Source organism: Vanessa cardui, chromosome 29 (assembly GCF_905220365.1).
Source record: "Vanessa cardui chromosome 29, ilVanCard2.1, whole genome shotgun sequence".
NCBI classification, from domain to species: domain Eukaryota; kingdom Metazoa; phylum Arthropoda; class Insecta; order Lepidoptera; family Nymphalidae; genus Vanessa; species Vanessa cardui.
In genome coordinates this window covers 5,505,824-5,523,821 of record NC_061151.1, presented here as the reverse complement: position 1 = coordinate 5,523,821, position 17,998 = coordinate 5,505,824, and the positions used below count along the sequence as shown (strand labels likewise).

At 35.7% G+C, this 17,998-nt stretch overlaps 1 protein-coding gene across 2 annotated transcripts in view; it reads left to right on the top strand.

Annotated features, from left to right (window-relative positions):
* Window positions 1-17,998, top strand: part of LOC124541887 (synaptotagmin-7) — a 724,295-nt gene that overhangs the window by 279,029 nt on the left and 427,268 nt on the right. For both annotated transcript variants that reach the window (XM_047119798.1, XM_047119796.1), the window contains exon 3: window positions 205-306. In XM_047119798.1, coding sequence (XP_046975754.1) covers window positions 205-306 — 102 coding nt within the window. The remainder of the gene's footprint in view (window positions 1-204; window positions 307-17,998) is intronic.

The window sequence follows — 17,998 nt, the reverse complement described above, 5'->3', positions numbered from 1 at the left end:
TAAAATTCAACATATAAAATTCTTTATTTTTCGACTGACATGAAGGTGACTATTGTTACATATTATGTATGTATAGCATTCGTGTATCTTTTAGTACTGTATAGCGGTACAGAATCCCCATGAGTCTGTCTCCCATTTTCCCATATATAGCCGAATAAAAAGTAACGTCTTAAAAGTATTAAATGCAACATTTTCTTGTTTCAGGGCTGATTCTTCTGCTACAGATAGCGGCAGAGACAAGAACATAAGTCGTTTGAATGGGTTCCTTAACTTGAAGACACCTCTGATTAGCACCAAAACATTGGGGTGAGTTTGAATTAAAATACTTATATAAGGGTAGTTATATGTATTATAATATTACCAATGATTACCGTCAAGAGAAGTAATTCAAATAATCTTCCTTATTACAACAAGAATATAACGCCATCTATCGATATTTATGAGAAATACTAGCCATTAGCAGCGCCACCTCACATTTTCAAGAGAAACTAAATCAAATTTCACGCATAGGAAAACGTGTCTGTTGAGAACATAAGTGATGATTCAACCCACGAAGCCTAGATGGCGTGATTAAGTTAGAAGAAATTACGTTATTTTCTTTGAATATCAGTTGATTATTTTATTTTTCCCTAAAGAAAATTATCTAATAAATAATCAAGAATGATTAAATAAATAAATTTTCATGTGTGACATGTACAAGTAAGACGGAATGCTACGCCGTAGCAAATGTAGATTACGATTTTGCATGAAACGTAGCCCGTCTACGAATAATAAATGATGCAAAGTTATAAGATAACAAAATGATATCTTCATCCCAGACTAATTAACTGATAATGAAGGTATTCTGTCAACCTAGCCTCAACAAACAAGGCTCTGTGACAAAGTAAAAGACCTTTAACGACCTCTTCAGGCCTCCAACGACCGCTAATTTATCTTTATGTAGAGTTACTGAGACGAATAGTTTAATCAAGTAGAAGAATAGTTTGTAACCAATGTGTATGTTGGTTTGTTTTATCTAATTCAGGATATTTACAACAATAGGTATCCGTTTCTACAATAAAATTCCGTAGACATTTTTAGCTTTGCGAATTCCTAAATTCAAATCGTTTGCAAAAAATACATTGGTCAATAAGGCAATATTCGATATAAGATTTAATAGATGATAAACAAGCGTGGAGTTAATACCTGTCGACTTCCAGGCAGGATATGTTACCTACATATATAATTGTATTTAACTAATATGACTGTATTTTGAAATGTTGAGAAAGAGTAACTAGTGAGTTTCTTGTCGGTTCTTCTCGGTAGAATCTACTTTCCGAACCGGTGGTAGCCTCACTTAATTGTTAAATAACGATTCAAGTGTTTGTAAAAGCCTATTTGATTAAAGTTTATTTTGATTTTGAAATATGTATATGTATACTAGCTAGCACATAGTCATTTATTAAGTAACAATCCGTAAATATTCTTCTGCTGGGTTAAGGCCAACTCTCTCTTAAAAAGAAGGTTTTTAGCTCACTGGCCGTAAATTTCTTATTTCATCCGGATGAAGTGTTATAAAAGGCAGTTTTTAGAACACTAAAAACACCTTATAGAATAGTTCAAACACTGGGATCTTGATTTCTGTTATTCTATATATTGAGAAAGATACTACTAAGACTATATAATACTAGTTACCCGCGTTAATTTCATGAAATTCTATTCATTGGTTTGATTGTGAAAGAGTGACAGAGACATAGATAGAGTTACTTTCTCATTTATTATATTAATAGAGATAACGCTTCAATTCGACGACCTCCATGGTCGAGTGGTGTGTACACCGGTTTTCATGGGTACGCCACTCTGAGGTCCCGGGTTCGATTCCCGGCCGAGTCATTGTAGATTACCATTAGTTTTCTATGTTGTCTTGAGTCTGGGTGTATGTGGTACCGTCGTTACTTCTGATTTGTCCATAGCACAAGTGCTTCAGCTACTTACATTGGGATCAGAGTAATATATGTGATGTTGTCTCATATTTATATTTATAATTTGACGGTTAAAACCACGTGGAATTCCTAGTGTAATAATAAATATCAAAACAAATGAAGTCAATCTGTCAGAAGTTAATGATTCCTTCGTAATCGCTTATATTTAGTTTTGATGTTCTTTTAGATATTTTGTGTATTTGGAGAAAGAAATATCTTTTTGTTTATATTATTAGTATTAACTGGTCAGTGACCTTTTATCGGAATGATAAAACTTTTAGATTAAAAATGTATAACTTTCTATAATATGCAGGCCGCTCAATCAAAAAAAAAAAAAAATCAAAGTACTCTTTATTGTACACCAGTAAATAACTCACAAAGGGACGGTTAGCAAAGATGTACAAGAGGCGGCCTTATCGCTAACACAGCGATCTCTTCCAGGCAACCTTAAGAAAAGGAAGGAAAAGATATAGAAAGAGGTAGGGGTGTACAAAGCAGATATAAACATAATAAATAATTACAGTGTAATATTAATATATTTAAAAAATTATAATAAAATAATATTCAGTACTTGATATCTACTACTGTTTGGCGGGAGAATATTTGATGGTAGGGCTCTGTGACGTATCCAGATTTACACAAAGCCTTATGACCACTGCCACTGAAGATTAGGTGTTACTTAGTACCATTTTTAACCGTACGAATTAAGGACGCTAAACCGGTATCCTAAAATAATAAGATTACCTCATCAAGCAATAAATTATTCCGAAACATCTAAATTGCCAAACAAATATAACAGTTAATCTGAGAGAGGCGAAAACCCATCGATAATACAAAGCAACACTTATTGCTTTCGGAATAAAGTTCAAAATACTTTTTATTAATAACTTAGTTAAGCTATCGAGGATTCAAAAGTGAATCTTATTTAGTAGCTGATAAGAATCATTTATATTTGCACATAGCTTTTTGATAGGACATCAATCATTAATAATCAAATATTGATACATGGCTTAGAGTTATTTAGTTTTATTTACTTGTAACGTTTGTTTTATTCAACACAATTGTAGCTTTATTATATGCTGGAGCGATTATATTTAAGATACTATATGTACTAGTAATATTTATTACGATTATATCACTACGTATCTATTGAATTTATATGTTGATTGGTTAGAATCGAAATCGAAAGTGTGTGTTGAATATTTTGTGAAAATACTCATAATTTTTTTTGACAACGATGACACAGATAAGAATAAATATCAATATTAGGGACATACGATGACCAACTACCTCTGTGGTCGAGTATTGCGTACACCGGTTTTCATGGGAACGCCACTCCGAAGTCTCGGGTTCGATTCCGGACCAAGTCGATGTAGAAAAAGTTCATTAGTTTTCTATGTTGTCTTGGGCCTGGTTGTTTGTGGTGCCGTCGTTACTTCTGATTTTCCATAACACAAGTGATTTAGTTACTTACATTGGAATCAGAGTAATGTGTGTGACGTTGTCCAATATTAATTTATAAAAAAAAAACTTTATTGTATTAATACCATTAAAACAGGTTAAGAATATAAACCTAGTATTACTTGAAAAAGGTGGACAACAAAGCTTTTCTTTTTAAAGTGCTAGCGGGCATAGGTAGATACTGATTTTAAAAAGAAATATGAATACATATATGCCACAATATATATGCAGAATAGTCGAGGCAGATATTCTCACAAAGGTATAACTGTATTTGCCAAAACAGGTGCGCACCTTATCCACTTTCATAAACCAATAACCTTGATAATTTTGTATATCCTTTCTTTTATTAATATAAGTAGTGACATCATCTATACATATAATAAAATTGGAGTGTCTGTATGTAATATTAAAATAGCCCTTTTTTAATCAATGCATATGTAATATTTATCGACTGAATTTACAACAAAATATTTCAGAAAAGACTGAGACGCTATACTTACAGATATACTGTCGACAGCATCAGTTTATCTAATACTTTTTTGAAAGTAGATTTAGTGTAGCTGCTTGTCCAAAAGTGATTTTGAACTTGGAGGTATCTTTTCCATGTCATCACGATGATATTTATCGGGAACTTGACGCAGTAGAGCTTATATTATCTCTCATCTGCTCTTAAATTAATTATTATATTATATAATTTTTTATTTTTCTTACATATAGTAAACATTCGGATTCGGATTTCAGAAATACGGATTCTTTCGAAAATAATGTTTGTATTGTAACATACAATATACACTATACACTGTACATATACCAAAATAACATTCACAGTTATTATCGATCTGTCTGTCTGTTTGTTTGTTAAATCTCTGGAACGGCTGGACTGATTTTGACGGGACTTTCACTGGCAGATAACTGATATAATAGGGAGTAACTTAGGCTACAATTATATTTTTTTTGTTATATTCAAAGGCGTACAAGGTCGAGGGCACAGCTAGTACAAAATAATATATCTATATGTTCTGTGAAAATTGTATATCAGTTGGGAATCCGATACGATAAAGATCACAAGATATTGGTATTTGCTTCAACGTACATATTTTTAGTTGTATACTAGTTATTAGTTACGACTTTGCACGAGAATAAATACCCTTTTTACATTTTTTTAAAGAACTTACCTTATCATCATCATCATCATCATCTTCATTATCATTATACATTATAAAAAAAAAATATTTAGATATTTTAATTACGCAACGGATTTTGATACGGTTTTATAAAAGATAGAGTGATTCGAGAGTAAGGTTTTTGTATATGATACATGGACAATATAGTAAAGAAACATTGATAAATTTTTGAAATTTCTAATGTGATACAAAAAAATCTGTAGTATATTTAGTATAAGTTTTGCAGTCATGCGAAGCCTAGCTTACCGCTTATTAAAAATACAAAACTCTTATGAAATAGCTTTTTATAAATAAGGCATATTTTTCAATACAAATGTGGCTATACATCGATTTAATTATATATATATCGATTTAATTTTACTTTACTGATAATTACTGACTCCGCAATTAAAATACTGTAAATTTATAAAAAAAAAATCTTTATTGTATTAATACAATTAAAACAGGTTAAGAATATAAACCTAGTATTACTTGAAAAAGGTGGACAACAAAGCTTTTCTTTTTAAAGTGCTAGCGGGCATAGGTAGATACTGATTTTAAAAAGAAATATGAATACATATATGCCTAATAAAAGAGTAACTACTGAGTTTCTTTCTAGTAAGTAATTATAGACAGAATCTACATTCTGAGCCTTAATTAACTATAGTGATTACTTAAATAAGCGTCCATCTGGATTTCACATCACATTTCAAATATGTAATATTGCTTGCATGTATACCAAACATATAATCTAGAAAAGTTCCAACAAACATACGCAAAACAAGTCTCTTCGTAATATTTCCGTTAAATATTTTTTCACGAATGACGTCAAGTGACCTTCGAGGCAGTATTTTATTCCCACGGAACTCTTCCTCAATCATAAAAATGCCATAAAGAGAGAATTTATGTCTGTCTTCTTTGGTTACGCAAAAACACTAAAACGATTGGATCGGTATGCTTAGACGTATCGTTATTGGAAAGATCATAGAGTATGGACTGATGGAATTCAAACACGTCAAACTTCACCACACGTGGTGGTGGTCAAAACACGTGGAACTTAGTTGAAGTTCACTGATTTTTTTTTATTTTACAACACGCACGGGCTTACAGTTTACGTGCCTTTATTACATTCTACGTAAATACCGTTTGTTGGTGTGGTAATAGGTAAATGTTATGACTCTTGTGCCTGTAGTTATATCGGCTAAACAATAACAAGTATTATATTGATATAGTTGGCAAATGGCTAGCAGATGCGTTGCCTTTGAGAAGGGCTTAGGCTCTTCTTTTGAATGTTCAATAATAATCTTACCAGTTAATCTTTAAGGTAGAAGCTACATACCGAATCGACGAATGACGATTCAAAATCAAAATAAACTTTATTCAAGTGGGCTTTTACAAGCACTTTTGAATCGTCATTTAACAATTAAGTGTAGCTACCACCGGTTCGGAAAGTAGATTCTACCGAGAAGAACCGGCAAGAAACTCAGTAGTTACTCATTTTCAATTAAATACAATTATATATGTATGTAATGTATCTTTCCTGGAAGTCAAGAGGTAAGTTCAAAAGGTTCAAAAGTGCTTATAAAAGTCTACTTAAATAAAGTATATTTTGATTTTGACTAAAAGTTATATATATGCATTCCACATATATAATCAAAGAAAATGAAAAATTATCAACTGAAGTCACAAACTATAACAAGTAAGAAAGCAATGTTCGCACTTTATGTATTTCACGGCTTACACGAGCCGCCTCGCTAACCCCTACGGTATTCGGGTTTGGTTATGTTCATAAGCGGTAGCGATAATAATATTATAAAGGCGATAAGTGTCTTGTGAAACCCGGTTGAAACAAAGTTCATTTTGCTATATATATTAATATATAACAGAAACAATAATATAGTTATAAGCCAAGATGGCCCAGTGGTTTGAACGTGTGCATCGAAAACGATAATTGCATCTAAAAGGAAAACCACTAATTTCAGAAAAGTCACTAATTTCAACGAAATCCTGCCACATGTGAATCCACCGCATTGGAACAGCTTGGTGGAATATGCTCCAAATCTTCTCTTTAAAAGGAAAGGAGGCCTTAACCTTTTTTTTTTATTTCTCGCTGGAAAAACGCATTACGCGCTTCCCCCACGTGATGGAAAGTGGGCGGGGGGGTGGTACTCCCCGGAGCCCTGGACGCCGAGTGCGCCCAAGTACGCCGGGTTTACCCACTAAAAAACCAGCGGTACCGATGGACGCCACGGGATCGCTTACGCATGCTAACGTGACGCCCTGACGGTCGGCCCACCTATGCGGGCCTCTAACACCTAGGGGTGATTCCCGGGGTACTGGGATGCCCCTAGTGCGCGTAGCGCCTTTTCCTCCTCCCTGGTCGTCTTCTGCGGAGCGAGTCAGCGGCGGCACAAGGAGGCCTTAGCCTAGCAGATGGAAATTTAATAAATAAATTATCAACGTTTCAGATTGAATGACAGTAAATAAGATAGTAATTAAATAATTACACAGAGCGAAACAGAGGAACAAAGGGGATTGCTTAGAAGTTTCTCTACTGTGAACCGCATAAAGGGATAAATAAAATAAAGGTAAACATAATCCTGTGTGATTGATACCAGGAAACCAGCTTTATTAACTCTCTGAATAACTATGATCAGCCTTGGCATAAGCACTTAGTTTACGAGCAGTATGACTAATTTCTTCTTAAGGTCTATCATTTTTGAGTAATATTAATTGAATAAATAACATAATAATTATTAATGTTAAAATATTAACTATTTTTAATAAAAATTATAGCAGCATTTATTCAAAAAAACAACAACAGCCTGTAAATTTCCCACTGCTGGGCTAAGTCCTCTTCGCCCGCTGAGGAGAAGATTTGAAACATAATCCACCACGCTGTTCCAATGCGGGTTGGTGGAATACATTTTGCCGGTGAATCGCAATTGCAATCCTTTTATTATACCAGAGTGTATATGTTTGATATTATACTTTTGATAAAGGTTTTCCTTTTACCACTCATTTCATCTACCACTAAGGTACATAAGGTCAACTACAACTAAATATATGGTACCAAAATTATTAAATAGAAATGTTATGGTAAGACAAAAAAATGAAATAAGCAGAAAACTGTTAAAGAATCGATTGAGGGATTTGTTTCTCGATTAAGAAAAAATGTCGCAATTAAATTAAATTTAAGCTAATTTTAATTGAGCTGAGATGGCCCAGTGGTTAGAACGCGTGCATCTTAACCGATGATTGCGGGTTCAAACCCAGGCAAGCACCACTACATATATGTGCTTAATTGTGTTTATAATTCATCTCGTGCTCGGCGGTGAAGGAAAACATCGTGAGGAAACCTGCATGTGTCTAATTTCATCGAAATTCTGTCACATGTGCATTCCACCAACCCGCATTGGAACAGCGTGGTGGAATATGTTCCAATCACTCTCCTTAATGGAAGAGGAGGCCTTATCTCAGCAGTGGGAAATTTACAGGCTGTTACTTTACTTTACTTTTTTACTTTAATTTTAATTAAAAGCTATGTTTATTTGAAGTGAATACTATATTTGTATTTATGCTATAAACATTTTTTTTGTAATAACAGCTTGGCGAGAACAATTTTTTGTGTAAAAACTTTTTATAAAAAACAAAAAATAAATGAAAAAAACATATACTGTTATTATAGAAGTATTTAAATAATGTAACAATTAAGCTTATATCTTCAATACAAATCGCTGTATCTTATGCAATGTATTCATTCCTTTGTCCATTGAAGTGTAACCCAAAAATACTGTCTTTATCAACAGACATTTTCTTTTCTTATAGTAAATGATAACACGTATGTTACTTCTAGACCTTAATTCAATATTTCATTGTATTTCCTTTATTATTTTACTAGTTGTTTCTCTCGGTTTTACTCCTATTTTAGGGGTGATCAGGTAAAGTATAGTAACAGCCTGTAAATTACCCGCTGCTGGGTTAAGGCCTCTTCTACCATTAAGAAGAGGATTTGGAACATATTCCACCACGCTGTTCTAATGCAGGTTGGTGGATTGCACACGTGGCAGAATTTCGATGAAATTAGACACATGCAGGTTTCCTCACGATGTTTTCCTTCACCGCCGAGCACGAGATGAATTATAAACACAAATTAAGCACATTTATATATAGTGGTGCTTGCCTGGGCTTGGTTCATGGCATCATCGGTTAAGATGCACGCGTTCTAACCACTGGGCCATCTCGGCTCAATAATAGGCATAAAAAGTACATATTATATACACATACAGTTTACAAATTAGTGCGAACTGTAACCGCTAGAATGATTCCACCAAACAGTACTCAGTGTTATTGTTTCCGGTTTGAAGGTTGAGTGTGCTCGCCGGTTCGTTTCTGTAGAATCTGCTTTCCGAATCGGTGATAGCTTCATTTAATATAGTTGTTAAATGACGATTCAAAAGATCTTGTAAATGTCAACTTGAATGAAGTGTATTTTGATTTCTATTTTGCGTGTAACTACAGGCCCAAGGGACATAACATCTTATTGCCCAAGGTTGATGGAACATTGCGTAAGGACTGCTTGATATTTCTTACAGCGCCATTGTCTTTGGGCGGTGGTGATCATATCATCAGGTGGCCTATATGAAATGAACGACAGAGTTACTTTCGTTTCGTACTTTAAAATTTATAATTAATCATTGACCGTTGAACTTCTTTACCTGGAGCTAATGCTGGATCATCAATGATTTAGGTCATGGCTAGCATAAAATATGAATGAGTTTAATGTTATCGGAACTTCACTTACCATAATTCAACGCAATTGAGTTAGAGAGAGTTCTAAGTCATCTTGTATAATATGACCTTGAAAAACTTAACAACCATTTCACATTAAATAAAATGAAAATGTATGTGATATAATGTCTTTTCGTTGTACCTAAAGAGGAAATTAGGAGCTTGTTTACGCATCTTTATGAAGAACTAGCGGTTGACCGGTTTTCATCTGGCGTTAGACATGTCTTATCCTATAGAGCGGCTTGTCATATTAAATTTCATTAAATTAGGTTCAGTAGTTTGATTCGAAAATACAACAGTCAGGCAGAGTAGCTTACCCAGTTATAATATTAGTATATATTGAACTCACATACATCAAAATTTATAGGACACAATATGCAAATCCAATAACGGTTTTTTTTTTTTAATATTATATTGAGGACCTCTGTTGTAGAGTAGTTTGTACACAGGTCTTAATGCGTAAGCCCCTTCGATGTCCCGGGTTCTTATACTGGCACCTGGTATGTTGTCTTGGGTCTGGCTGTTTTTAGTACCGTGATTTTCCATTACACAAGTGCTTTAGTTAATTACATTGGGATCAGAGTCATGTATGTGATGTTGTCTAATATTTATTTTGCTGTATTTATTCAAGAAGTTTTTTAAGCATTTTTATTTCGTCATATTACAAGGTAATATTCAATGAAAGCAACCTCCAGTTCCGAAGAAAGAAAAGTGTAAAAACTCAGCATTTGCAGAATTGAACCTATCTCGTTCTGTTAAGATCCACTAACCCATAACCTATGATCATTAGTCTATTTTTACTTTCCAATAAAACCTACTATAATTTGCTAACTTCTGTTTCAGTGGGTCAGTGGCAAATTAAGCCCCAATTAATTCGTGATATGGCTCACTGCATATTGAGTAAATATCATCATTCATCATTCCACTGAACCATGCTTTGACGGTACTCATAATCCAGTGTTATTACAGGCTCAGGTATTAGTTTAGATTTCAGAGAACGGCACGTTGACAAAGGAATGCTTGAGGGCTACTATAAGGGTTATAAGGTATGATAATTGTCAATATGTTACTACTAATCTAAGGTTACGCATAAAATCAAAAATCAAAATGAATATAAACTTTATTCAAGTAGGCTTTTACAAACGCTTTTGAATCGTCATTTTACAATTAAGTGAAGCTACCACCGGTTAGGAAAGTAGATTCTACCGAGAAGAACCGGCAAGAAACTCAGTATTACTACTCAGTTACTCTTTTTCAACATTTAAAAAAAACCAAAGTCATGTTAGTTAAATACAGTTATTTAAATTAATATATCCTGCCTGGAAGTCAACAGGTATTAACTCTTTTATCATCTATAAAATCTTGTACCCAATAATATGCCTTCTTTACCAATGTATTTTTTATAAACGATTTGAATTTACGAAACGGCAAAGTTAAAAAATTCTGCGGAAAGAACATAACATGATATCTCCTGAAGTTTTGACGCATTGGTGCTTTTGTTTTTCTTTTTTTTTATACTATAGGTTTGCGGGAGAGCATAAAGATGATAAGTGGTCACCACTGCCCATAGACATTGGCACTGTTAGAAATATTAACCAATCCTTACATTGCCACTGCGCCACCAACCTTGGAAACTAAGATGTTATGTCCCTTGTGCCTTTAGTGACACTGGCTCACTCACCCTTCTAACCGGAACACAGCAATACTAAGTACTGCTCTTTGACGGTAGAATATCTGTTGAGTGGGTGGTACCTACCTAGACGGACTTGCACAAAGCCCTACCACCAAGTAAATCTGATAAAATCCGTCACATATTTATCCATAAAACTACATTGGGGTTAAGTACAACAAGTAATATTAATAGTATACTAGTAAGTAGTAATACTAGTGATACAATAAATAATATTTCTTGCAGCTCTAAAGTCTATACGCGATTGTGATCACTTACCATCAGCTGATATATTTGACGACCTTCTAACTTTAGTATAAAAAAGACGTAAGTCAAATATCTGACTGATTTTGAGATCTCAAGACTACATATCCAAGCCGATAAAAAAATAGTGTTTATTTGTGGAGAGACTTCAGGAACTTGAAAGCTCCCAAGCATCTACGAGCTTATACATAAATCCGGTTTTTTATCACCTACACATGATTTCATTTCAGTCGTTTGGGATTTGTCGTCCAATGAGGATGAGGAAGAAATAATAGAAAATGGAACTAGTCTTGCACACAGATTCGTTTACTTTTCCATTTTTGACTGTATACAGAATATAAGAGCTGAGATGGTGGTTAGAACGCATGCATCTTAACCGATGATTGCGGGTTCATACCCAGGCAAGCACCACTATATATAAGTGCTTAATTTGTGTTTATAATTCATCTCATGCTCAACGGTGAAGGAAAACATCGTGAGGAAACCTCCATGTGTCTAATTTCATCGAAATTCTGCCACATGTGCATTCCACCAACCCGTATTGGAACAGTGTGGTGGAATATGTTCCAAACCCTCTCCTTAATGGAAGAGGAGGCCTTACCTCAGCAGTGGGAAATGTACAGGCTGTTACTTTACTTTACTTTACTACTTTACTGTATACAGGCACCAGGTATTAGGCACCTAATTTGGTTTATCTATGTAAAACAAAATAATATAAAAACTATTTTTGCGTATTTACATACATATGTGTATTTCAGGAACCATTTAATATATTTTACAATTATCGGTGTCCAGCTTTCTCCTATATCTACACACACTCAAGTAAATAAGTCACGTGCTAAGTTGCCAATTTTCAAAGATATATTAGTTTTTACATAAAATACATTCATCCTCACAAACTTTCACGTTTATAATATCAGAAGGACTTTTCCATTGATCCGAAATGAAAGTTATCTTCCTGGCAGCAAGTAAACATACTATACAGATTAACAGTTACATTTATTTTAGTTCTCAATTTCTCAATAATCTAAATTACATCAACACAAAAAAAACCAACAATAACCGGTTCGAACTACTTCAAACCAGTTTGAAATAAATGAAAATTTTATAAATTCCTAATGCAATAATTCATCATACAATTCGAAATACACAATCCGAACTCCGTGATTTTGAATTTAGCGATTGCAAACGGATTGAATGTATTTATGTTTGTATGTTAGTTTAGTAATCCTATTGCTGTAATCAAAGGGGTTATATGTACAAATTTGAACCTTATCCAGTTGTAAGAAGAGCTACGATGAAGGCTCTATTCAATTCATGCAGGTTTGATACATATGGTTACAGAGATTGACCAATATAGTGAGGAAATTGTTATAAGTATGAATTCTTTGAATATTAAATGTAATCATACTTGGTGGTAGGGCTTTTTGCAAGCCCTTCTGGGTAGGTACCGCCCACTCATCAGTTATTCTACCGCCAAATAACAGTAGTCAGTATTGTTGTGTTCCGGTTTGAAAGGTGAGTGAGCCAGTGTAAATACAGGCCAGGGGCATAACATCTTAGTTCCCAAGGTTGGTGGTACATTGACGATGTAAGGAATAGTTAATATTTCTTGAAGCTTCATTGTCTATGGGTGATGGTGACCACTTACCATCAGGTGGCCTTTATGCTCTTCTGCCAACCTAATTAACAACCAAAACGTAAAAAAATAAAGAAACAAATTGAATTACCCTTCCGATGCTGAGTGGACTCTACCCCCCATAGAAATGAGAATAAGAAGATATACTCACATACTAACCAATCCTTCCATGATTAAGTCACTAACCGTAATAATTAAAATATCTATTATTATTATGTGTATTTTTTTTATAGTTCATCACATGCTTAGCGTACAGTACTGCAGAACGTTGTAGGTGTTACGATATATACTGGGTGCTCAAATTTAACTTTATATTACAACAAGTTATTGCAAACGACTTGGCTCGCGTTTAAGGCAGTTGGTTGTAATGTGCTAGGCAAGAGAGTATTCATTATCCTTCCTTGAACTTCAAGTTTGCTTCATACAAAATTCATTTTTCATGAAAATCGTTTTGTTTGTTTCGAGACAGATAGACTTTCACATTTATAACATTAGTATAGATGATAACACTTCAACGGTTGATTAATTGATAAATTGAAGTGTCAGTAAAAAGTATCGGTATTATAAAGTAGTTTTGTATTCATTGATCTCTGTTTAACAATCTTTTGAGCAATATATCTCAGTGGACAGAACGATCAGTCTTATTTATCTGTCAGAGCTGACGGCTTGCAAATGGATGTAAACGTATATCTTGTTATAGATGAAGATGTTTTAAGAGTTCCACGTTTAAATTCCATCAACATTCGGTACTTTTTTTCACGTCATATCATTAAAACAGCTTCAAAAACATCTGAGATAATTTTGTATAAAAAAAAAATATGATTAAAATTTTTTTTGCTAACGCTACATCCGATTATAATGCTTAACGAATTTTATGCTTATTTTGAGTTTGAAGTTTAAATTTCTTTATCATGCTTATTAGAGTCAAAATCTACTTCTTCGGTCTTTACCAAGCAAAGCAAGGGTGGGTAGATATAATCTCATCATCAGATATTCTACCACCATGATCCGGTTTGAAGGTTGAGTGAGACAGTGTAACCGCCGGCTAAAGAGACGTGAGATCTCAAGTTTGGTACCGATAAAGTTTTGGGTTTGGGGTGTTCAGCCGATACTCAATAGCAGCCCGCAGCCTCGGATAGCACGTAAAGCCGTTCTGCACCTAAAATCTTTGTTGTATTGGTGTATTTGCCATCCAAACAGATTTTAAGAGTAAGCGCATATACTTGTGCGTAGTTGGCTACTTTCATTTGAATTTCTATCTTGAAATCAATTAGAACGAATTTTCTATGTTCTTTCTTGAGTAAATAAATGATCTTAATCCCCGAAACAATATCTCAATTCAATATCTGTAGCGTTAATCGAAAAGTAATATGACCGAATATCAATAGCATGAAACTTCTAAAATTATCAGTGTTTTTTTACTACATATACAAAAACCTTCCTCTCGAATCACTCTATCTATTAAACAAACCTCATCAAAATCCATTGCGTAGTTTTCAAGATTTAGGACATAGGGATATAGGGACAGAGAAAAGGACTTTGTTTTATACTGTGTAGTGATATCAATAATCTTTTTATTAGAACTGTATCCAAAAGCGACACTATACAAATTCAAATAAAGAAAAAATATTTTCAATAAAGTCTGGATTTGAACTCATAATCTTGAATTAATATCTACAATACTATAACGGATTCTATTTTCAAATGACCTCGAATTTATAAATCACTATAAACAAAGATGGACTGAAGTTAAAATAAAACAAATCAATAAATTCAATCGTCATTCACGCTCTTCAAAGTTAAGGTACGATGAAATTGAGGTCAAGCATCCTTGTACGAATTTGTCGTAAACGAGTACGAAACTGTGATCGTACAGAGTACTCCTGTTAAACATTGGATGTGTAAAAAATTAAATTTTCAAAATTCGAATACGTTCTTTTTTTAAATAGTTTCGTTTTTTAAATGATATACATTGATTTGGCAGACGAATAAATAGGTAATTGTAAGACATTGTCTATATCGCCAACAGACAAAGATGTTATTTTTAACATAAAAAAAACATAAATAAATAAGACATGATGACACACATCACTCTGCATCTTCTACCGAATTTTTCACGGGGAATGTTCCGAGGAATTGTTCGGATTAATCCCGGCTGCTGAATTTCACCTTCGGACATCTAGTCAAAATTCTAAGTTTCACTCGCACCATCTTGATGTCCGAAAATCCACAACAGCGCGATTTCTTAGACATTTTCTGCCTCGCACAACCACTCTGTGGAACCAGCTTTCGCCGGCGGTTTTTCCAAACCAATACGACATGGGAACCTTCAAGAAAAGAGCCTACTCCTTTCTTAAAGGCCGGCAACGCACCTGCTAGCCCCCTAGTGCTGCAGATGTCCATGGGCGGTGGTAGTCACTTTCCATCAGGTGAGCCTCCTGCTCGTTTGCCACCTATTCCATAAAAAAAAAACATGTAAGACTATTGGTCTATAATTATTCAAGTAGAATCGGCAAATTAAAAAACGTGTTGCTCTGTAAAAACAAAGATTCTTTTATTTCAACTATTTTTACATTTCTAACGAAACACAAAGTACATCTATAGATATTACTAACCTGTAAAAACATAGAAACGACATTTACAGTTAATTTGTCGATCTGTTTCGAATTTAATACAATTAATATTTTTCTACATTAATAAAATTAATATTCTGACAAGTCACCATCTTATTAATATTTTAAATACCTCATTATACATCAATACTGTTTTACCGATCTTCTCTAGATAGCGCCATCTTTAGAGTCAGCGAAGACAACAGTTACCGACCCACTGACGCGCCGCAATTTAAACTCATAAAGGAATCTTAAGTATTCCTTTACAAACTTATTCTCCAGCACTAGATTTTGCATTTGTCCTGCACCTATGTCCAGCAGTGGACGAAATTGGTGATGATGATGATGATGAAATTATACTTATTCCTAGCTGCAGGGCCGCCGTAAGCGGGTGTGCAGCGCGTGCACTGCACGCGGGCGGCACGCCCAGGGGGCGGCAAATTGAGCAACACATCATGTACCTAATTCAAGTCATTATTATAATTCCCACAAATCCTTAAGTAGAATAAATTATTCAAAGCGTCGAAAAATATCGCACTGAGTAAAGTTAAAAGTTCGTCGTCTGTTCCTATGAAAAACAGTACTGTCGAAGTTAGGAGAATCCCCTTTAAGCTTATCCCCTTTATCAATTGGAAGATTAGGTATTCGTTACTTGTAGTAGGGCGTTGTCGTAGGGCGGCTTGAAGGGTATCGCGCCGTAAGGTATATTGGTAGCCGCTCGAAATAGCAGAGCTATGCTGAGACTAGACTATGAGACGGGCACCGTCAAACCGGGCGCAGAGGGCATACGTTCGCTGTCGCAGTCGCAACGTGCTCAACGTAAACTTAGAGGTACAGCTGTGGGCCGCACATCGGCAGTTGAAAAAGGAGTTAGAAAAGGCGTAAAGTAAACAAAGAGCAAAGGGGCGCCCCTATCGTGGTTTGCGAGGGAAGCTCGGGACACACGGCGCTCCTGATACGGAATGACTACCGCCAGATCTCCTGCGACTGGTCGGGGAGGTATTTCCGGGAAACAGAGCGGGACACTCAACCATCGATGCCCTAAAACACCCTGAAGACCCGGACATCGCCTCCAATGTCCGGGTCTTTCTCACGTTGGTCCAAGGGAACGTAGTCCTAACGGTATCACCGGACGTGACGAACGACTTTAATAGTCTTCCTTTCTTTTTTTTTTAAGTTAATTTACGACATCCTCGGGCTCATAGCTGCCCATGCCTTTTTTATATTTTACATTTATACACTTTGGCGTTTTATATTTTATATTTTTACTTAACATCAGCAGATATTCGCTGGACTTCAAGCTCGCCGTCGTCCTATCGAGACCATAGGGGATGCACTTCGATATCACGAGTTGCCTTCCTATCTCAGAAGGCCGTTGGGATCCATACCTCCAGGATCCTTTGGGAGGGGGCGAAGGACGACTTGTCCGGCGTCTGAAGTTGGTTTTGACTGGCTCCTGCGGGCACCGACCTTGCCCGGGATGGGTGTGTACGCGCGCGGACGATGCTCTCATCGCGGTGACGGGGCGAACCTTTCAGATGGCGGCCCTATGGTTGGAGTGTCGCTCACGGTAGATCGAATCGAGATGCTGGTCTTTAAGGATTTCTCTAACTAAAACGGAGGCCCTCGTCCACGTTTCTGCTCCGTATGTCATGACGGGTAGGACGCACTGGTTGAAGACTTACGTCTTAAGGCACTGTGGGATCAACGATGTAAAGATTCGACGAAATTTTCCAAACGCTGCCCATCCTAGCTGAATTCTTCTATTCACATCGTCCTCAAGGTTGTTTCTACCTAATCGCAAAGTCTGCCCAAGGTACACATATTTTTGAACAACTTCGAGGACGGTACCGTGTATCGCAATCGGTTCCGGAAGAACATATTCATTGAACATGACTTAGTTTTATCCAAGTTTATTCATAGGCCGATGCGCACAGAAGAATCAGTCAGCTCGTTCAGCATTTGTTGTAGGTCCTGCAGCGTTTCTCCACGATGACGATGTCGTCTGCAAATCTCAAGTGAGAGATGTATTCGCCATTGTTGTTGACTCCACGTCCTTTCCAGTTCAGCGTCTTGAACATATCCTCCATTGCAATAGTGAACAATTTGGGGGAAATAACGTCCCCTTGTCTCACTCCTCGATGCAATGGTATGGAATTTGTTTGCTGATTCTGTACCTACTTGGACGGATATTACACCTATTTGGTTGGACTCCCTTAATGCTCGTAACAAGGGTCTTATCTTACGGGACCGTGGGAACGGTGCTGTTGACCCGCTTCGCCGAAGAAGACCAGAAGAAGGGGTCTTCACTATGGATGTCTTCTCCTCCCGCCATAAGTGTCCCGGGGTAAAGAGTTTCTGTACCCTGAGAACTCCCTAGGAGGTGGAACCCCGCAGAGGTGAGCCTACCGTCAGGACGTCACGGTAGTATGCACAAA